The following is a 22,039-nucleotide window of genomic DNA, read 5'->3' as shown; positions in this document are numbered from 1 at the left end:
AAGAGCTGCCTTTTGCGCCAACAGAAATACTTAAAGTACAGTTGCTTCTTCTCAAACATTGTGCTTGTATACGAAAACAACAAAACAAGAAAGATTCTAGGCAAATGATTGCATGCACCAAGATAAAATATAGTGTCCAGTGGATAATTACAACTGCACTGTTCATATAAAACAGCAATGCTAATTGTGAGACTATTTGTGCTTCTGGTAAGATTGCTTAACGAAACAAACTTGGGCTTTATTAAAAAATAAACAATAAACTCACCTCCTGAAGTTCGTCAACAGCTTCGTCAATCCCTGCCACATCGCCAAAACTTACTCCAGTTGAACCCTGTGGTAATTTCCATTGAACAAAAACTAAGAATTTTGACTCCTCATATTACCCAAAAGCTGAAAAATGTCACTAATTTTCAAGAATACTAACATCAACTCGAGCCTGTGGTTTAGACTGCCCAAACTCAATTCCTTGCCATATATCCTACATTACACGAAAAGCAGAAATACAATAAAAACTTCAACACATAGAACTGTGTAACTGACAGTCACCACCTAATTAAAGTCCGAAACTAAGCATTACCCATTTCCTGAAGTTCTTCGGTCTTCTTGAAAGAGTGAATCGGATGAGGAGGACCATAGTCACAAATACCAGCATGATTGGTTTCAACATCTCAAGACTTGAAGAGACACCACCGAAAGTGTAAAATTCATACAATTTTGAGGATATCCCTCCATCATAAATTTTATCCCAAATACCTTCTAGAATACCAAAACAAAGGTCAAGTACAAGTTTGAGAATGGGCTTTGCCAGAGGCCACATGACGTATATGACGCCAAAATATGCAAAACTGGTCACAGCAAATACAGCAGATGCCAGGAAACCACCAACAACTGCTGCTGCAGCAACCATCAGAGCTGTAAGCATCCCAAGCTCCACCATCATTCTGCTAGATATTGAAGATGCAACTGGGTGGGGATACTGAGGCAACTTCCCCACATAAGACTGCACGACAAGATCCCATTTGTCAAATAGAAGTTACTCAACTTTACCAGAAAGCTTTAGCATGATAACGATTTTATCAAGGTTGATGATGGTGCATAAGATGTGTGTAAGGAGAAGCCTCAACTAGAAAAACTAACTATACCAGAGTCATTAACAACATGAGACACCACGTCACACTCAATTCAATATTAAAAAAGGCATTTAATGATCCCCCCCGCCCTCCTTTTTCTTTTTCTCTGACAAAATCTGAAGAAACCAACTTCGGATAGTACCACGGCAATACTCATGCATAAGACAGCAAGACAAGATTCAATAGTCAAATAAAACTACAGAAGTTACTCAACTTTAACAGCAAGCTTTAGTGTGTCAACCATTGTGACAAGATGGAATATGATGCAAACAATGTTATCAAGGGGCAAGCTCTGCCAAAACTAATAACTCTTCAGACCCATAGAAGCCATGAGAAGTCAGACTTAAACTAGTTTTACTGAGAAAGATATTGTTTTATTTATTTATTTAATTACTTTTTAAAATATCACAACGTCCAACTTAGGTTTATCTCTCACATAAGTTTGGAACATAAAAGGAAGTTAATTTAATCAGTTATACTTCAATAAGAAAAAAAAAATACATCACCGTCATATGCGTTTCGATTTCATATTGTTGACCTGTGTAACTTTCCAAGATAGCTTTCGCCTCATTTTCATTTAACCTCATTGCCCTACAATATAAATGCAACATAAGTTAAACACAATCATACTGAAGCATAAAAAAAAGTTCAATAAATAAGTGACAATGAACTCACCATTTAGTCCTCTGCAAGTTCTTGTCCCCAGGGATTTCTTTCAAGTCCACAACAAAATCTTTATACTCATACTCATTCGACATCCCACTACTAATCCCCTTTGAAGTCAACAACTTAACTTTATCATTCTTCATAGCTTTCAAAAAATCTTCATAACTCATTTTGGGCAATTTCTCTAAATTTCGATCAAATTCCTCTTCTTCAGATAAATTCACCTTAAACACTTCTTCAGGTACATAAAGCTTCCCTTTAAAATTTCTAAGTAAATCCTTAAGATAAACAGGATCCAAATTCTCTCCATTTTCATTTCCCTCATTTTTCTTCCAGCCCAGTTTCTCGAAAACCCATTTAGGCGTAAAGTTTGATTCTTTACTACTACTCAAACTCTCTTTTTCACTCAAAGTAACAATCTTTTCACCTATTTTATACCTTGGTTCAACTTGACTTGGGTTTTCTTTCAATACCCTTGTTATAAAATCATCTTTACTTATACTACGACTTGAAACTGAATCATATTTTGCATTACAGTAAACAGTAAATGATCTATGTAACAAAAAAGGAGTTCTTTTAATGTTTCTAGTGAAATGCAACTTTTTTGAATGAGCTGGAAGTGGAATTGAACTTACCTTTGAGATTGGTGTACGGTTAATTTCACATTGCGGGTGAAAGGAAACTCTGTGAGAGAGAAAGAGGTCACTTGTTTTCATTGTTGAAGGAGAAGTGAAGAAGATTAGTGAAGCATTTCAGGTTTTTTTTTTAAAAAAAAAAATAGGCTTATCCCAGAATTCTGTTTTATTAGTTACTGTGTAGGACAGACAGACAGACAGACATTATTTTCGACTGATTTTCGATATTTTCGAAATTTTTGTGTATATTAATGCGTGTATTCTAGTATATCTGCTCTGGGGGTTAAGCGAAGTGGGAGAGGAAGATGGAGGGTGGAGATGGAGGGAGAGTGGAGATTTAAAGGGAGAGAGGAAAAGGGAGAATGAGAGAGCGAAGAGAAAAAGAAGAAGGGAAGAGATGAGGACATTGCATGAGAAACCAACCAAGTTGGTTTTGTCCAAGATAACCCCCCTTCTCCCAAAATGTTCGCTCCGCTCACGGATAAATCCTATTCATGTGTTGCGTAACATTTTCATTTTTCAATGTATGACAATGCCAGTGATTTGTGGTCAGTACTTAGTACTTCAGTTGAGATTTGAATGATGGGGGTGGTTAGCTGGTACTTGCATAACCTTTGGGTACCTACAAGACTACAAGTAGTTCATGATTTATGGGTGCGGAATAGCACCTCTGTTTTCCAACTCTTTGCATTTCGTATATAGAGAAGACATAGAGTTCATCAAGTGAATTCAAAGTGTATAACATTTTAACTGTTGACTGTAAGAGATCATGAAACTTGTCTGTTCCTAGCTCACATCCGATCCAAAGTCTGCCTCTCAAGAGAGAGAGTTCAGCATTGGGATAAGCTGTACTGACATTAGATTCTAGTGTTCTAGTGAAGTTTCTACCAACATCCATGTTAGACAGACTTCTTAATAATGTTGCAGTATCAAATTAACCTGAATGAAACCCTTGCTATATATCCCATTAAACTAGTTAATTTCATATTGTTTTAAGTAGCATAGGAATCGTTTTACTAATATTTACTAATCAAAGTTTTAAGTTTATAGCGATTTCGATGTTATAACTAGCATAGGAATTATGAATATTTCAGCAAGCTAGTAAAACTTTTCATTTCTTTGTATAGCGATTTGCAACCAGTATCAACATGGTGTATGCCTTATGAATTTGGCATTGTGACACATCAATCATCAATGAAAACAAAATATTACAGACATTACTCAACTGAACATTACAATTTAGTTGTTTCTTACTCAAGAACATGTCAAAACTCAACCATCAATGACAAATTGGGCACTGTACTAGCCCATTTTCGTTGCACTGAGCACATCGTTCCTTCTTATCCACGATCAACACCTTACAACTTCCTCCACATTCCAAACATGGAACAAACCTAGATCCTCCACAGCCCTCACAGACACCACTCCCAGGTTCCCTACTCCTGCCAACTGCGTTGAGTAGTTTACTGAGTCTACCCAATTCATTCAGCTCAATCACTTCATCCACACCTCCTATGTACCTCCCTTTAATAAACAGCCTAGGGACACTTACCCCTTCACCCAACATCTCCCTCAACTCATTCAAGAACTGACCATGCAATGAAACATCACGCTCATCGAACACCACTTGATGTAAATCTATCACCGTTCTAATACGATTGCAGTTTTCAAATGTACGCCTCACTCCCCGTAACGTTGTTGTGTAGAGTACTACTGACTCTGCACCACCAGGTGGACACTTCTCTGGGTAATCATCAAGTGGGTTTTTTCTCTTCATAATTGCCCCATCCTTTCTCCTCTCCATCCTGTCTTTTAGGATAAACATATTCTCCTTCACTGGCCTAAGACCTTCAACAATAATGGGTGCAGGTGCAATACCACCTAGTTGTGAATCATTTCCCTTTGGCTCAACCTTCTTCAACGCGACCCTTTTCAACTCATGTTGATTCATCTCGGTCATCGACCCAGATTTTTTCAAATTTGTTGAGTTAAATATTAACTTCTTATCAAGTTCATCTAGTGTGTGGAAGGAGTTGCTCTTGATTGGAGGTTTACTGATGGGGGTATTTTCATGTACCTTGAGTTGTACTGGCTCAGGCAATGAAGGCTTTTGATTGTGAAGACAGGGCTTAAGTTCTTCTAAGGCCTTGCTTACTTCAGACCAAGAATGAGGCCCCTCATTTGCAAGCTCAAAGGTGTTGAGTTTCTCAAGTATAGGAGCTGGGACAATCACTAGTTTTTCATCATGTTGTGCTTCATCAATGTTTGCCTTAAGCCATGGTTCTTCAATAGTATTGATGTCAAAGAGCGCAAAGCTAGACGGGGCTGGACGATATACGACATCAGACACAACTGCAGCCTCAACTTGCTTAGATGAAACACAACCCATATCTTCCTCACTGTTAGTTTGAATGAATACACTTAGTTTGGTTAAAGCATATGCTTTGTAGACGTACAGAGAATGTTCATGCCTATCTGGAGCATGGTTTTCACATTTGGTTTATCTACTTGTGAAGAGGGATTGGATACAAGTCTTTGGTCAATTAGTGGTGTTGGTTTAAACAGGTGGAACACCATGGAAGGTTAGCATGCAATGGATGGACTTCAATAGCTTGGCAGTGTTGGAGAAGGTAAATTGCCCTTGGAAGTATTGTATAATGAGATGGTTTGGTTCTTGTGTTTTCCTTTCCCATTGGCTGTCTTGGAGAGGAATGTGAGGCTGAAATTGTAGAGGTAGGGGTCAAGGGTCATGGACTCTGGACCACATATATATACTAGTGGTGTTATATCAAAACATATGAGATCACCTACGCTAGAAGTCATATTATTGCAACCCTACTCACTGTATAAGTGCATATATTCAACGAGTGCGTTTAAGGACTAGAAATCTAGACTTCTAGTAACCAGGTGTAATTATTCAAACAACTTTTACAGTTTACAACCTGAAAAATTCACGACTAGTAGGACTGCAACTAACTCCACAAGATCTCATAAACAAGCGCTGCAGTCATAGATGGAACCAGCGCCGCAAAGGTTTGGTGAAAGTCATACAAGGCACTTTTTCTTTCCTATCAGAAAAAAACATACAAGGCACTTTCTTTCCCGTGTATTACATTTCAGTTCCTTCATGCGTCATAGCCTTTAATTTCTTTAATTTCCCATGTACGCAAGATAATACTAAAGCGTATGCTTGAAACACATCAATGATGTTCTTCGCCTTGAAAATTAAACGAGCTTTACGAGGATTATAGACATCCTTGTCTTAATTTGTCCACAAAATTTTGAAACTTTCAACTTCCGAGAGATTGATACTAAATTATTAATCTCCTTCTATTTTTTTTTGCCAAAAATGAAAAAATGTTACATTTACATCCAGTGAGAGCCTTGTGTAGGTCTCTCCAACAGTCCAACTTAATTAAGGAACCTTTAGTAGGCGTCTAGGCGCCCTCATCTGCTTGTTTTCAAGATGACCAAGTGCCTACAAAGTTGCTAACTCCTGCCTGGTGTTGTTCATTGTATGTACCACCTGATAGGCCTCCAATATAGCTTTTCTGATCTGTAGCCTAACAAAGCCTTCCTTCGCCTGCATCCCATCATACTAATCTCCTTCTCAGATAAGCAGCTAGACCGGATAAAACCAAAGCACAGACGAGCAATTCTTGGTTGCCTTGCGAGTTGCGATAATGTAAGTAAGCAGGCCGGTTTTGGGGTCTATCATACCTCCAGAAACAATTACATTGCTTTTGAACCTCCTAGCACAGAATCAACACATTATTGCTCTGTCCTTTTGCCTAACAAAAACATGCAAGAGAATTAGAGACCACAACAGCTCCACACTAGTTTCCATAATGTTTCTCCTTAATAAATGATTGCTCGAACAGCAATGAGCCCTGTCCGTCAACAAGTGTATTTTCTCGGGGTACAGGTTGATCATTTGAAACAACTAATCCAACTAATTGTTTTAAATTTTAGCTACAACTTCCAGAACTTTTTTTTTAAGTTTCTTCTACATATGAACTCAAGAATATTCTAATTTTATTATATATTATTTCAGCAATATTTCATGCGAACCAGAAAATATTGACATTGTCAATATTTCTTTTTCCTGATAATGATTTTGGTTTTGGTATATACTCAATATGGGCATAAAGTACTAAAAACAACCCGGGAAAATTAGTTAAGATAAGTATCAACTAAATACTAGCCTGCCTACCAACAAAAGCACACACAAACAAAGATAGGTTCACTAGGAGTTTTTGACGTTACAAAATATGGAGCTGTGGCAGATGCGAAGACTGATAGTAAATCAGTGAGTTTTTAGGGTCATTAGGGTCATTTTAAGTAGCACTATTCTATCTGCTTGGGATAATAGTGCATCCTCTTACAAGGACACAAGGTTGATACTTGATCCTCAAAGGCTCAAAGCGTATTCAATTCACATAGATATTACCAATGCAAACATAACAATGTGTGCTAAATCCCATCACATATACTTATCTGAAAACTCTCCATATTAATCAAGTTTAATCGTGACGTTTTTAACAGCAAGACATACAATTCAAAACTTCTATTAACACTAGTATACTGCTAAGCAGTGGGGGTGAGCGTGTTGGGTTGTTGGAACCGTCGAGCTTTGCTCCGGTTGTCCGTATACCACACTCGACCTTTGCACCTGATGAAGAGAGCGACCCGGCTTCGTCCATTAGTCAACCAATCACGAAGAAGAAGAAGGCGCGCATTTCACCAACACTCGCTCATGATCTAATAAAGAGGGCGCTCACCAATGAAGCCCGCCAATAATGCGCCCAAGCCCATTTTACTTCCCCTTTGTCTATGTACACCTATATAAAGGAAATAGATTAGGGTTTTGAAGTACAACTTTGAGAGATTCATTTCTAGGGTATTGTGGGAGCTCTGTTGAGCTAGGGTTTGAGTGAGGCCTCTTCTTATTGATTCTTGATCTCTTGTAAACTCTCCAATCTTTGTTATAAAGGAAACTCGGCTCTTGTGTGTGGATGTAGGTAACATTTACCCGAACCACCTAAATCTTTTGTGTCTCTTTGCATATTTACTTCCATTATTATTGTTGCTATGAATTGTGATGATACAAGAGAGTGGTTTTGCTTTGTTGAGGTTGTTGTGATAACTACCAAAGTCTTGGGTGGGTGATTTCCTTGGTGTGATCTCCAAGTTGAAATCATTTGGGATAGAAAGTAGCTAGATTGAGGTGTGACCTTCTAGTGAAATCTCCCAACAAGTGGTATCGGAGCACGGTTTTGAATCATTGGAACAAGGTGTGTGAGGAAAGTTTCCACCTTTAGCATTTGAGGCTAGGTGTTTGAAGAAATTCCTCTGAGAGAGTCTCCACCGTTGTGTTGGTTCAAGTGGAAGTCATGACGACCGAAAAGGAAAGCTACAAGATAGAGAAGTTTGACGGAACAAACTTCGGCTATTGGAAGATGCAAATTGAGGACATACTCTATCAAAAGGATTTGTATGAACCTTTGATGGGAGAGAAGCCAGCGAGTTGCGAGCAAAGTGAATGGGATTTGCTAGAGAGAAAGGCCTTGGCCACAATCCGATTGAGTCTCTCGAAGTCAGTGGCCTTCAATATTAAAAATGAGAAGACGGCGGCGTCTCTCATGAAGGCACTAACGTGCATGTATGAGCAACCAACCGCCGCTGAACAACAAAGTCTATTTGATTACCAAGCTCTTCTCCATGAAAATGTCGGAGAATGATTCCTTTAAGGACCACTTAAATGAATTCAACCAAACGAAAGACCAATTGAGTCGGTTGAGATTACATTTAGTGATGAAGTGAGAGCGTTGGCGATAATAGGACAAATGCCCCCAAGTTGGAAGGCTACGGTTGCGGCTATCGGTGGCTCGTGAGGGAATGAATAAGTTGAAATTTGATGATGTGGTTAGTATGATACTAGCGGAGGAAATTGAAGGAGTTAGGATGGAGCCTCGACATCGGGTTGGCTTTTGAAGTACCGAAGCGAAGGATGCACATGCACAAAGGGTCGGGTAGTAGACCGAGAAATAGAAGGGGAGAATGAACTCTCATGCCCCTAGTGATGAGCCTAGAGATGATAGTATCATTATATGTTACAATTGTGGTTTGCCCGCCACTATATAGTAACCCGATGCCAAACACCAAGGAATGACAACTACAAGAAGAATCAAGAAGCTAATGTAGTTGAAGTGGAAGATGATGCTTTGATATGTTCGATGGAGAACAATAAGGAGTCTTGGGTTTTAGATTCCAAGCATCATTCCATGTGACCTCAAATCGAGAGTTCTTTGTGAACTACACCAAAGGTGACCTTGGAAAGGTCTTTTTCTTGGTGATGACCAATCTTGTGCCATTGTTGGCAAAGGTGATGTCCGTGTTATGTTGAAAGATAGGACATGGTTATTAAGGGATGTTCGACCGTTCGGATTTGAGGAAGAATTTGATTTCATGGGTCAATTGGCTAGTGAAGGATTTGTTACAATCTTCACGAAGGATATTTGGAAAATCTCTAAGGGTTCTCTAATAGTCGCTAAAGGTGACAAGGATGGTACTCTACATGACCGCTACGGGTGTGGGGTCGAATGCCGTGGCAAATGGCAAAAGGATCTAAATGTTTGGCACCTTGAACTTGGTCACATGAGTGAGAAAGGAATGCAAGTCCTTCACTCCACCGGTAAAACCCCGTTAGAGTCGGCGGACTTTGACTTACGTGAGAATTGCATGTTTGAAAAGCAGAAGGGTGAGCCAGGAGATGGGTCGAACTCGAAAGCTAGGAAGCTTGAGTTGATTCATACAGATGTCCGGGGCCGACTAATGTCTCTTCACTTGGCGAAAAAGTTATATTTTGTGACTTTCATTGATGACCATACTAGGAAGGTGTGGGTCTATTTCTTGAGACACAAGTCCGAGGTATTGGAAGTGTTCAAGGCGTGGAAGGCCATGGTTGAGAATGAGACATGCTTCAAGGTGAAGAGTTTGAGATCCGATAATTATGGAGAGTATGTTGATTCAGGTTTTGAGAAGTATTGTGCTAACAAGTGGCATCAAGATGGAAAAGACTTTCGAGGGACACCTCGGAGGAGAATGGGGTCGCAGGCGGATGATTAGAACACCGACATATAGGGCTAGGTGTATCGTACACTAGCAAAACCCGAAACAGTGGGAAAGAAAGTGTTAGCACGGTGAAACTTACGATCAACCGAGGACCATCGGTACCTTTGGATTTCAGAATTCCGGAGGAAGTGTGGAGTGGGAAGGATGTGAACCTTTCCCATTTGAGAGTGTTTGGGTGTGAGTCCTATGTGCACACTAGTGACCAAGCTAGGAGTAAGCTTGATGTCAAGTGTACCTTCATTGGATATGGCGATGATGATCTTGGTTATCATTTTGGGATGACCAAAACCGGAAAATTATTGAAGTAGAAATGCCTTGTTCGATTGAGATGGTTTTGTACAAGGACGAGAAAAAGAAGCGGCCCGTGGAGCCGGTTCTGAGATAGTGACAGTATGTTGAGTTGGAAGGCTCTTATATGAGTCGTGGTGTTGTGGAAAATCGGATGATGATAGTAGTGACTTCGGGTGAAGAGACTACGCCACCAAGTCCATCTCCACCTCGTGCACTAAGGAGGTTATCCGGCAAACTGTATCGAAAGCATGAAGTATCCTCCCTCCACCTATTTATTTACTGATGATGGTGAACCTCATTGTTATGATGCGGCATTGGAGGTTGGTGATGCTAGCAAGTGGGAGCTTGTTATGCATGATGAGACGGAGTCCCTCGTTTTAGTGTCACTTGGGAGTTGGCCAAAGTACCCAAGGACAAGACTCTACAGAGCAAATGGGTGTATCGAGTCAAGAAGGAACATGATGGTTCAAAGAAATATTTGGCAATGATATTCTCCCCAAATACTTTCACCAAGGTCGGTGTTTAGTATTGTTGTAGCGGAAGGTTTAAATCTTAAGCAGTTAAATGTGAAAACTGCTCACCTCCATTGTGACCATGTTGAGGAGATTTACACGCGACAACTGTTGGGTTTCCTACGGAAGGATAGAGAGAATATGGTGTGCAAAGCCGAGCAAGAGCTTGCATGGTTCCCAAACAAAAAAGCGGTGGTACATGGTTTATGCGCGACCGGATATATCCCATGCGATGGGAGTTGCTTGGAGGTTTATGGCTAACCTTGGCAAACATCATTGGGAAGCGGTGAAATGGATATTGTATTATTCATGGAGTATCACGGAGACATGTCTATGTCATGGTAGGGGTGTTGTGGAGGAGAAGTTGAAGTGTTCAACCGGTGGGTCTTCTTGCTTGAAGACCATGATGGATGAGCCGAGTGTTTCTTTAGTATATTGGTTATGGATTGAGTTGTTACAATTGAGATGTGATGTGCATGAAGAATCTCGAAAGTGGGAGATTGTTGGGTTGTTGGAACCGTCGAGCTTTGCTCGGTTGTCCGTATACCACACTCGACCTAAGAGCGGCGTATTTCGTCCATCCGGGCCTTCCTTCGCAAAATTTGGGATAATGTGCGAAGAAAGTACTTGCCTCCGCCACGGAGCTCATGATCTAATGAAGAGGGGGCTCACCAATAGCCGCCAAGCTCAAAGTGCGCCCAAGCCCATTTTACTTCCCCTTTGTCTATGTACACCTATATAAAGGAAATAGATTAGGGTTTTGAAGTACAACTTTGAGAGATTCATTTCTAGGGTATTGTGGGAGCTCTGTTGAGCTAGGGTTTGAGTGAGGCCTCTTCTTATTGATTCTTGATCTCTTGTAAACTCTCCAATCTTTGTTATAAAGGAAACTCGGCTCTTGTGTGTGGATGTAGGTAACATTTACCGAACCACCTAAATCTTTGTGTCTCTTTGCATATTTACTTCCATTATTATTGTTGCTATGAATTGTGATGATACAGTAGTGGTTTTGCTTTGTTGAGGTTGTTGTGATAACTACCAAAGTCTTGGGTGGGTGATTTCCTTGGTGTGATCTCCAAGTTGAAATCATTTGGGATAGAAAGTAGCTAGATTGAGGTGTGACCTTCTAGTGAAATCTCCCAACAGAGCGGAGTGGGAGAGAAAGATGGAGGAGTGGAGATGGAGAAGGAGAGGGAGAGGAAAAGGAGAGGGAGAGGAAAAGGGAGAGTGAGAGAGACAAAAAGAGAATTTCTGGATGTAAACCAACCAAGTTGGTTTTTGTCTGCATAACCCCCCCTTCTCCCAAAATGTTCGCTCCGCTCACGGACTACTAAAAGGATGTCCTTTACCGTGTTCTCATAGTGCCACATCATCTTAACAAAAATTAAGAGAGAAATTCGCAAAAAAAATTATAGTAATAGCCGCAACTCTGTTTTCTTCCCTCGCAAAACATTATATTAAAAACCGCAAAGCGTACCGTTTCACTCACTCTCTATTTCCTTCCCTGAGCGTTGCAACACTTGAGTAGAAACTACTTGATCCCTCACTGCTAATTTCCTATTTCAATCCCTCACTGATTTCTAATATGTTATTTTTTCCTTCCCCTTATTTTTCATTTACATCCATACACACTCTATAAAAAAAAAGTGTGTTCAGTCATTCTATCACGTACTGTTGTTCACGTGGTTGCACCGTTGCAAATGATGAAATTAATGTGACCTTGCGCCATGAACAGTCTAATGGATGCTCACATAATAGTGAAAGAGACACAGGTATGATGAATGGGTTATGTTCTTTCTTTAGTTATGGAGTTATGTATAGGTAACATAGATATGACTTTGATTTTTACTTTCATTATAGACCATCTGTTGGAGATGCATTATTTGGGACCAATGGATCAAATGTGTTATCATTGTGGAGCATTTGCCTGGTATGAAAAAGGAACCAGAAGTCGAAACGGCCATGTCGTCCATCTTTTTCGATTTGTTGCCAAACGGGAAAAGTCCAGTTACCTTTACTAAAAGACCCACCTCACTTTTTGGGTCAGCTTTTAGACATCCTGACTACGACAAGTCAGATTGTAGATGACATAAATGCTCATGTTATTTCTCTCATACCTGGAGAGTCACATACATATTTGAGTGCTGACCCAATTAGTTCAGATTCCATGGCAACTGAAGATCAGGATATTTGGTATCCTACTGAATTTCTTAACACGTTTGGAAATGTTTGGTATGCCGACACATGTTCTTCAACTAAAAGTTGGAGTACCGATTATGTTGCTTAGAAATTTGAACCTAAGCAGAGGACTTTGTAATGGCACTAGGATGATTGTTACCATTTTAGGAACGAGAGCTTTTGAGGCAGAGATCTTGATTGGAAGCCACATTGGAAATATAGAACCAATCCCGAGGATAGTGCTATCTTCATCTTATTCGAACTGGCCATTTATTTTGAGATGTCTACAATTTCCAGTTAAGATATGTTTTGTGATGATGATAAACAAGAGCCAGGGTCAGACTTTGAGATATGTAGGAGTTTATTTGTCAAAACCTATCTTCTCACATGGCCAATTATATGTCGATGTATCACGGACGTCGTCCGCTAATGGACTTAAAATTTTGATCAATCACAGTGAGCAGCTGGGTTCTACAAAAAATATTGTTTACAAGGAGGTTTTCAATAATTTGCCTACATGTAACGCTTTAGAAACAATTAAATTATTTGTACATGTTGTTATTACGGGCTTGATATCCTGATATAGCGGTGCTGCATTCATGGGTTTTCTTTTTAATATATTCTGAATGTAGTGCCAGCGATGATCACTCACAACCCTCACGTGTGAATACAATCAAACTTCTTTTCTTATATTTGGACTCGCATAATATTCTTTAAGGTATAAAATTCGCTTTTGCGACTATAGTTACGCTTCATTTTTTTAGAATAGCCTGTTATGATTTAATTTGCCAAATGTATTAGTTGCTACTCATCTTGGGACTTTATTCAAAACTGAAATTCTTTTTCTTACATAAACCAATTAATGATGAGCAGTGAATTATATGCTGATTTCAAATAGTGGAATAAGACATGGTACAAGATATGATTAACTGATGAAAGTGTAAGAAATTTGGAGAAAGAAATGCCGGTATGGCAAGCAACATGCGATCTTCATAGTTTGGAATTTATGTTTTTTTTTAACATGTAGTGATGTATGTACCTATTATTAATGGTTTTGGAGTATATGTTCTGTCATCTTTGATCTATAAGCTTGGAGGTATTGATAAGCGTGTGATTTAGAGGTTCGAGAGAGAAGCTGCTGAGATGAACAAAAGGTCATTCAAGTATGCTGGGTTCTGGACAGGCTCAAGTCTGACAGGGAACATGGCATCACCATTGATATCGCGCTACCGGAGTTTGAGACCACCAAGTACTACTGTACAGTTATTGCTGATCCAGGCCATCGTGATTTCATCAAGAACATGACTACTGGTACTTCATAGTCTGATTGCGTTGTACTCATTATTGACTCAACCCCTGGAGGTTTTGAAGCTGGTATATCCAAGGATGGTCAGACCAGTGAGGACACTCTACTTGCCTTCACTCGGGGAGTGAAGCTGATGATTTTTTGTTGTTACAATGTATAACAGCTTTATTAAAGTGTTTATGTTTATGTGAATATCTTGATGAACCTTGGTATATTCAACAGATTCCTAATCGATTTTTTTGTGTGTAGATGGATGCCACTCCTCCAAATTATTCTAAGGCTTTGTATGAGTAAATTTTCAAGGAAGTATGTACCTACCTGAAGAAGGTTGGGTACAACCCTGATGAAATACCCTTTGTTCCCATCTCTGGTTTTAAGGTTGACAACATGATTGAAAGGTCTACCAACCTTGATTGTTCCAAGGGCCCATCCCTCCTTGAGGAACTTGACTTGATCTCAACAAGGTATAACAGCTTTATTGACGTGTTTATGTTTATGTGAATATCTTTATGAAGCTTGGTATATTCAACAGATTCCTAATTGAATCTTGTGTGTGTAGATGGATGCCACTACTACAAATTATTCCAAGGCTTGGTATGAGAAAAGTTTCAAGGAAGTCTCTACTTACCTGAAAAAGGTTGGGTACAACCCTAATGAAATACCCTTTGTTCCCATCTCTGGTTTTGAGGTTGACAACATGATTGAAAGGTCTACCAACCTTGATTGTTCTAAGGGCCCATCCCTCCTTGAGGCACTTGACTTGATCTCAGAACCCAAGAGACCCACAGACAAGCCTCTACATCTCCCACTTCAGGATGTTTACAAGATTGGTGGTATTGGAACTGTGCCGGTTGGTCGTGTCAAGACTGGTTTGATCAAACCTGGTATGGTTATCACCTTTGGCACTATTGGATAGACCACTGAAGTTAAATCATCCGAAATGCACCATGAGGCTCTTCAGGAACCGCTACCCAGTGACAATGTTGGTTTTAATGTGAAGAATGTTGCTTTCATTCAATTATCAGCGGGTTCACTTGGCGTCTCACAGTAAGTTCTAACTCGCAGTATTCTTTTTCGCAATAGTCTTAAAGTTTAATTCTTATTAAATACATGCTCTTTGCCTTGGTTTGGAGGTATCAACGTTTAGAGTAGAACATTTCATTTTAATTGTGAGTGGCACTAAAGAGTTGTCGCACGAAACTTTGACCAAAGTAAGTGACACCACTCTAAAGCAACAATAAAACTTACTGAGGGATTCAGGCTTAGGTACTTGAGAAGTAGTAAGTTTTATCAAATTAATAGGACACAATCACATTATCATATTGAAATAGTATGTTATCCAATTCTGACCCAAAGTAAGTTGCAATAAGACAAGTATAAGAGGTTGCTTTAATACATAATGTACTTAAGTCAAAGGAAAATAACACACAAAAAAGACAAAGAAAGAGAGCAAGTAGGAAAAAAAAGACAAGAAAGGATTTCAATAGGACTTACGCCTTGAGGTGTACGTAGTCGTCAGTTTCTTCAACTAGATTAGAAGCTGTAGTGCTCGGTGTGTTTTTCCCATAAGTCTTCCAGTTGTGCCTTGCGGCATAAGCCTTGGTATCTTTTCTTAAACATTATCTGGTGTCACTATGGATTGCAAGAACAAATGTAGTTGAATGAGACAGCAGGCGGGTTACACGTTGGATTGTGCCGAGTTGTGAACTTTTTCAGTTGCAGAATAACCGCTGTTTCAGTTTTCACAATGAAAAAAGAATTAAAAAAATGAACTACATTTAGTTATTGGTTTATCTTATCTTATCTTATCTTATATATAATGGGAAAACTAGCCGCCATTTATTAGTTCCCGTATTTTATTTTTTAGACCAAACTTTTTAATCTGAAGGGTACCCAAAAGTTTCACCCGCGAAATTCTCGGAAGGCTTTAAGTGCAATGGTATTTCCGATTTTCCAATTAGTTTCCAAAACATACGCACCGTTTCGAAACTCCATCACATATCTTTCTCAAATTCATTAATTCCTTCTTTTGTTCTCACCATTTAGACCTCGTTTCCAGATTAAAAAATGATGCGTACAATGTTCCATGGCGATCTTCAGAAACAGGTTTCATTGCATTTTCTTCCCATCTGGTTCTCTTATTCTACTTTTAATTGTTTGAAAAAATTCCTGAATAACTTTTATGCCTTAAAATATGGCGATCTTAACTTTTAATTGTTTAGCGCTTCCCAAAATCTGTTTGAGGCTTTCGTATTTTTGTCTAACACAGGTCGCTGTTAGAACTTAGAAGGACTACTAACAATAGTATCGTTCAAAATGGGATTCTGGACAGTCGATCATAAATTTGCGAGTAATGATGTGATCCTCTTACTCTTTGCTTCTGCCTCACCTTCGTCTTTGCTAATTCGTGGTAAGTAGTGTCTCTGTCTTCTTTTTTCTTCTCTTAATTGTTACATAGAATGTCTTCATAGATAAATAAATAAGAACTGGTAGAAGGCATGTTTAATATGGTGTTTGAAATTTATTTCACATAGTTTGTAGTTTAATAAAAGTCCACATAGTATTTTTCTTTTGCCATTTCCCTTTCATGCATTTGCATAGCATCAAGGCACGTTCATTTGCATTAGTTTGATGGAATTGATTTCTTTATGTATAAGAAAAATGAATGGACTCTCAAACAATCAAGGTTCTTTCACTTCGTGTCTTTCATTTTCTAAATCTAAATGGAATAACCACCAAAAATGTTTGTTTTCTCTCACCCATATATTCTTCTTCTTTAGCCCATAGTTTATTTCCCAATTTCATTTTTTGCATTTATCTTTTGTTTAGATCAGATTTGTATTTAGAGATTTTATTGTACTTTCAGATTACAATAGCAGTATCAACAGTTAATCCAATGGTGTGTGTTTCGCAACTCCCATTTTTCAGGTGTGTTCATTTCAATTTTTGGCCTTGGTGATTATCCCGAGAGTTTAATGCATTATTTGTTACTAAGACGTACTATGTGTGAACTAGATTGGATGTGCATTCTTTGTTTCTTTATACTAATGGATTGCCATACCATTGTTGCTTATGTTCTTCATTTTATAGTTGGTATTGTTAATTATGTTACATGTTGCTCTGTTGTTTCCATTACATGCTTCACTCTATACTGTCACTCGATTCTTTCCAATGCATTTTGATAGTATAATACTAATAGCACTATGTTCCTAATTTTTCATTCACGTGGAATTAAGCGTAATCTTTGCACTTTTATTCTTTTCCACTGTTTAGTTTGTTATCAAGTAGAGTTTAGAAAAAAGTTGAATTGATTGACAGATAAAAAAATTTTAAAATCTCTTTTCATTAGTATTTCTTAATTCATATTACTCTTGGATTTCTTTCTAAAAATTTTATTAATTCATTTTAGTATTGTTAGAGTTAATTTCAAACATAGGGTGGGTGAAGGAATGCTTCATTACAGTTTCGCTCAAAATGGGATTATGGACCAATTTAAGGTAATGCTTTTAGGTATTCAAATATCTAGATACATCATGGAAACACCACGGTTTTGTCGAATATACAACTCGATCTATTACTTAGTAAGAAAAGTGCCTTTGTTTGGGTTGTTGCCATTGACTTGACTTCACTTGGTACTTTCATATTAATTTTCGGACTTCCAATTATATATTGTTTTAATCTACTGGTGGCTTTGAGTATCCAAAAAAAAAATTGTTTATGTATTTTTGCTTATAGCTGTCTCTAGATTTCTAATTGATTGTGTGTGAACCAGGTTTCTCCTAGGCACCAAAAAAAGAGAGTGATCTTTTCACGTACTTTGCATTTGTGCTTTCAGTAAACATATCTTTTTCCATGAGTATTGAACAAACTTAACAATGTGTAATTAAATATGGAGTTTATAATATTACTACGAAGTGCCTCTTTTATTTGTCGCTTAAAGCCACTACTACTTTTCCATTGATATGGATTTTTTTCTCCGTTTGCTTAGATGCTAAAGCAATAGAAAGCATTTGAATAACTTATCTTATTGAATAACAAGTTATATTTGTTTTACTTATTATTTTTTTCCATTTTTAGTCTTTCCTGCTATAATCATTGTCTTAGGTATACATTTTGAGGATGGTACTATGAATGTTGTATTATATTATTAACCATACTATCCATTTTAGATTCATCTCTCTTCCAATCTATTTTCATGAACCGTGGAAAGTGTAAATAATATTTTCATTAATCTTGGTTCATTATGTTTCATTATATTTCCTTTGTTATGATGGAAATTGAGTAGATCTTGAACGTAATGTGTTATTAATTGCTAATGAACTTATTTGTGAATGAACCTTCACCCGTTTTCTTTTGTTGAAGACATTCTCTGCCAGTAACTGATTCATGGGTTGAACAAATCCTTACTACTCAATCAATTATGGGAATAATTAAGTTGAAGAGAAGATACTTCTGAACCTACAATAAGAAGAAGTGGATTGATCGCTGCTTCAACGTTTTTATACCTATTTCAAAACCAACGAGTAAACTATTAAGGTTATTGAATATTCATTCTCATCACGTATTCTATTCTTTTCCTGTCATATAGTTTGTTTGCCAACTTATTATACTTATCGTGTTGACTGTGATATGAACTTTTTAATTTTCTAACAACTGTGTCTATATGGCACTACCACCTATTGGAAACAATAGAATGCTAAGTAAATACCTTTTTGAGTTTCACACGCACCATTTTAGTAGATTCTCCACTTGGGTCTTTTTGAGCACCCAAGAATATACTTGAAATTTGGATTGGATAAAGTGTGTCGTTAGTAGGTGGCCTTTTGTATGTAATTCACATATTAGTTGATTAGTAGAATTGTTGGGCACGAGAAAGTTAGTGGCAATGATTTCCACATAAAAGATTACACAATACGATTTTATGTTTCATGATCATTATGCCAATGGTTTAGAATAACCTTCACCATTACACACTAGAGTGATAGCAGTCATTGTAAAGTTGCACTAGGCGTGACACAGTTCAAGATTTCATAGTAATTACATCTTTAGTTTATTCTTTTTATTGGGAATGATTTCATTGTGCTTTATAAAATTTTGGTCTCTGGATTATTTGTTTATTATATTATTAATTTTCACTTGGGTGTCTGCTACCAATCTTTTGTGGCTCTTTGTGCATCTTACGTGTTGGCTCACAATGTAATAAGACATCTCATTCATTTTAAAGAACTATTCTTGCACTTTGGATGCATTGCTTTTGACATTATCTCATTTTACCATTGTTAAATGCAACATAGCCAAAAACTTCTCCCCTTCTTTGCCTTTTAGTACATAGCATATTTAACTTATTCTTCATTTATGCCCATTCACTTTTACATTTATATATTGTCCACACTAAATTGTTCTCTAACTTATTGTATATAGTATTCTGTCATGCTTCGTTTCCTTACATAAGGTTGTCATTTATTTTTATCCAAAAATGGCAGCCAATGAAAACATGGTTTATTTGTTCATCTTCTTATATATAGAACTGAAAATATATAAAAGTTTTCCCATTATATAGGCACATTATAGGCTCACATTAGAGGCTCAAATTGTTTAGCGACAATAATAATTGTTTTGTTGACTGAACCCGGCTTACTATATGATTTCCTCAGCACTAAAATTTGTTGTGTTTGCGCACTCTCTTGCATGAACTCATTATATACTACTGTCGCACATTCATTTTGTTTACACTTAATTTTAAGAAACTTAGTTATCAGTATTTGTTTGCAACATAATGTGAATTGGCTTTTTCCCAGAAACAGGATTAATAGTAGACATGCATGCTTAACTTTTTGTTCGTTTTTTTCATTTTAAGTGCGCAGGGGAGGGGGCATCCATGGATGTGTCATGTGGAAAACAGGACCAAGATTTTGGAGCCAATGGTGTCATGTGTCATTTACTATTTTACATTATCAGCATCCTTGAGGAAATTATCCCCTCGCTCATAGATCAAACACAAACGCACTTTACAAAATTTCGACATCAGGCTAGAAACACAAGCAATCGAGTTTTAGATGTGCCTGGCAATCATATAATTTTAGGTTACAAGTTCTCACAAGCATTTAGGATTGGTTTTTAATGCTTTGTTACATTTTTACATTAATTGATTGATTGTGCAATTTTTAGATAATCACAATCTCAAAACGCGTGCAAGAACACCGCTTCGATCCACAAGGCCAACAAGGATAAGCACTGGGTTTCATAGATGTGCTAGGTGTTTTGTTACATGCAGTTTATGGTGGGAACAAGTACTTTAGGATTGTTTTCGTCCCCAATTTTCCTTTCAAGATTAGAAGGTACAGTCTTCTATGCCATTATAAAAAACAAATAACTGGCATATAGTATTTGTTTACGTTCCCAACCTTTAATTGATTATATAATATAGTTTCTTTTTAACTATTATCATCATCTAGGGATATTTTTATCCAATGCATTTCTTATTGACCCACATAAATGATATGTAATGAATAAATTATTGCTCCAACGACAATGATACTTTTATAAGTCAGCGGTCAGTTGAACGCTGATAATGTTTCCTAATCAAAATATGGAGATTCGTAATTCTTGCTTCCTATGGTTTTATTTTTCCCTTTTCATTATTTATCATGTACTAATTTATGAAATGATTATGTCATTTCCTACGCATTCGATGATGAGGGTTTACAATGATTGTGTAACATCTATGATGTTTATGGTTTTGTTTCCATTTGCTTCCTAATGAATGAATAGGGGTATTTGGTATATTTTTTCTCACAATGAGTTATGTATAGTGAATATAAGTGAAGTATTAACGTGTGATTATAGAGATCGGAACAAAAGTATCTCAGTAGAATCAATGCTTGAAAGGATTCTAAATTTGAGTTTACCAAGGATTGTGTTATGCGTAAAGCGAATCAAATTAATACAATATATTTTAGCCTTCATAGAATGTGTTAATTGATTGTCAACTTCTTCATATGCATTTAATTGTCGTATAATGTTGCGTTTAATTTACTGTAACTTTAATATGGTGTATTCTACAGTTTCATCATAAATTTGTTTGTTTATTATGTGATTTTGTTACTGGCACATAATGGGCTACATTTTTCAGGCTTTGCATTCATCTCAATCTGACAATGCATGTTACTCAATTACATATAATAGAGGATTGGGAAGAAGCCGAGTGTTACAGCTTACAACCAAGAGCATCAAGGTCAATATTGAATATGTTCAATTCCTCTCATTGTTGTACTTCTTTTGGATCTTCCATTTGTTATTGCTTAGTTATTTGTTTACTTATGTTCTAGCGATCCTCCATTAAATGGAAACAGGATGTGTATAGAGGGAAACCTCATTTCATCATCCTTGAACTAGGGATGGCAACTAATATTTAAAGGACTGCCAAGATTAATATAATGCACATCCTCTGGACTGTGGCACTGCTGCAGGAAAAAAAATTGAAATTGTCTAAGAAACAGGAGTGCCCCTGTCATGATGCCTTGATTAAGATATGATTATTCATTATAGCATGGGTTAAATTGTATCAAGTAATAGACTATGCAGCTATATTACGCTGGAAGATTTATGTGCCTCCACCTGGGGTGTTTGCTTTATGTGGACCTTTTGCTAATCTGTTGTTTCTTAACTGATTTAGATTTGAATTAATGACATATATATAGACATATTTTTGCTGAACTTATTTAGCCATGATCCTCCATTCAATAGAATGTTGCAAATACATTGATGAGAGTCTAAGGCATGATCCCCCTGACTATCCCCATTCATACAAAACATTAGGGTTAGTTTCCCCCCCCCTCCCAAAAAAAAACAACTAAAACTTTTTAAGTAGAATTTGGATACTCGCACAGTTGCAAGTTCCAATGGCTGTTTTTTTTTTATTTGTATTAACAAGTGCTGATTAGTTTTTTTTTTAAAGTCCGATGCACGCTTACCTTTTATTTTTACTATAAAGCGATTTCCCAATGACCTAAGCTTTGCCATTAGTGTACACCAAGCACAAGGCCAACCCATTCCTGATTGCAACTATTAAAGGGAGGGTATCCACAACTAACTTAAAACATTTTTAACTCCGCCAATGCAAGTTACATTCTTGCGTTGTTGGTCCCAATCCTAGGAGGAGGGCCAACTGCATGTCAGACACTTCCA

At 37.5% G+C, this 22,039-nt stretch overlaps 2 protein-coding genes and 1 pseudogene across 7 annotated transcripts in view; 1 reads left to right on the top strand and 2 right to left on the bottom strand.

Moving 5' to 3' along the window:
• The window catches only part of LOC147495707 (putative inactive ATP-dependent zinc metalloprotease FTSHI 1, chloroplastic), a 43,164-nt gene extending 40,592 nt beyond the window's left edge, over positions 1 to 2,572 (bottom strand). For 2 of the 6 annotated variants that reach the window (XR_015197656.1, XM_086564350.1), the window contains exons 1-5: positions 1,806 to 2,568; positions 1,637 to 1,721; positions 578 to 1,000; positions 425 to 478; positions 266 to 331 (exon numbers count right to left, since the gene is read on the bottom strand). Coding sequence is in view for 5 of the 6 variants with exons in the window: in XM_086564350.1 (XP_086420476.1) it covers positions 266 to 331; positions 425 to 478; positions 578 to 1,000; positions 1,637 to 1,721; positions 1,806 to 2,512 (1,335 nt within the window). In the remaining variant the exon portion in view is untranslated. Of the gene's footprint in view, positions 1 to 265; positions 332 to 424; positions 479 to 577; positions 1,001 to 1,631; positions 1,722 to 1,805 lie in introns of all 6 variants that reach the window. The other 4 variants (XM_086564352.1, XM_086564351.1, XM_086564353.1 and 1 more) reach the window with 4 other exon arrangements.
• A 947-nt stretch (positions 2,573 to 3,519) lies between these two features.
• LOC147495706 (uncharacterized) lies at positions 3,520 to 5,313 on the bottom strand. Its single transcript, XM_086564349.1, has one exon. It carries the CDS (start codon positions 4,818 to 4,820, stop codon positions 3,711 to 3,713), a length of 1,110 nt encoding a protein of 369 aa, XP_086420475.1. The 5' UTR covers positions 4,821 to 5,313; the 3' UTR covers positions 3,520 to 3,710.
• An 8,262-nt stretch (positions 5,314 to 13,575) lies between these two features.
• On the top strand, positions 13,576 to 14,903 carry LOC147495705 (elongation factor 1-alpha-like; annotated as a pseudogene).
• Positions 14,904 to 22,039: the final 7,136 nt, after the last annotated feature.

This window comes from Coptis chinensis, chromosome 6 (assembly GCF_015680905.1).
Source record: "Coptis chinensis isolate HL-2020 chromosome 6, ASM1568090v1, whole genome shotgun sequence".
Lineage (NCBI taxonomy): Eukaryota > Viridiplantae > Streptophyta > Magnoliopsida > Ranunculales > Ranunculaceae > Coptis > Coptis chinensis.
Note: the sequence above shows the minus strand (reverse complement) of the source record. Positions and strands in the feature narration are given on the sequence as shown.

Excerpts from the sequence above, each read along its gene's own strand:
- LOC147495706 (XM_086564349.1), bottom strand. The coding sequence starts at position 4,820 with ATGGGTTGTGTTTCATCTAAGCAAGTTGAGGCTGCAGTTGTGTCTGAT.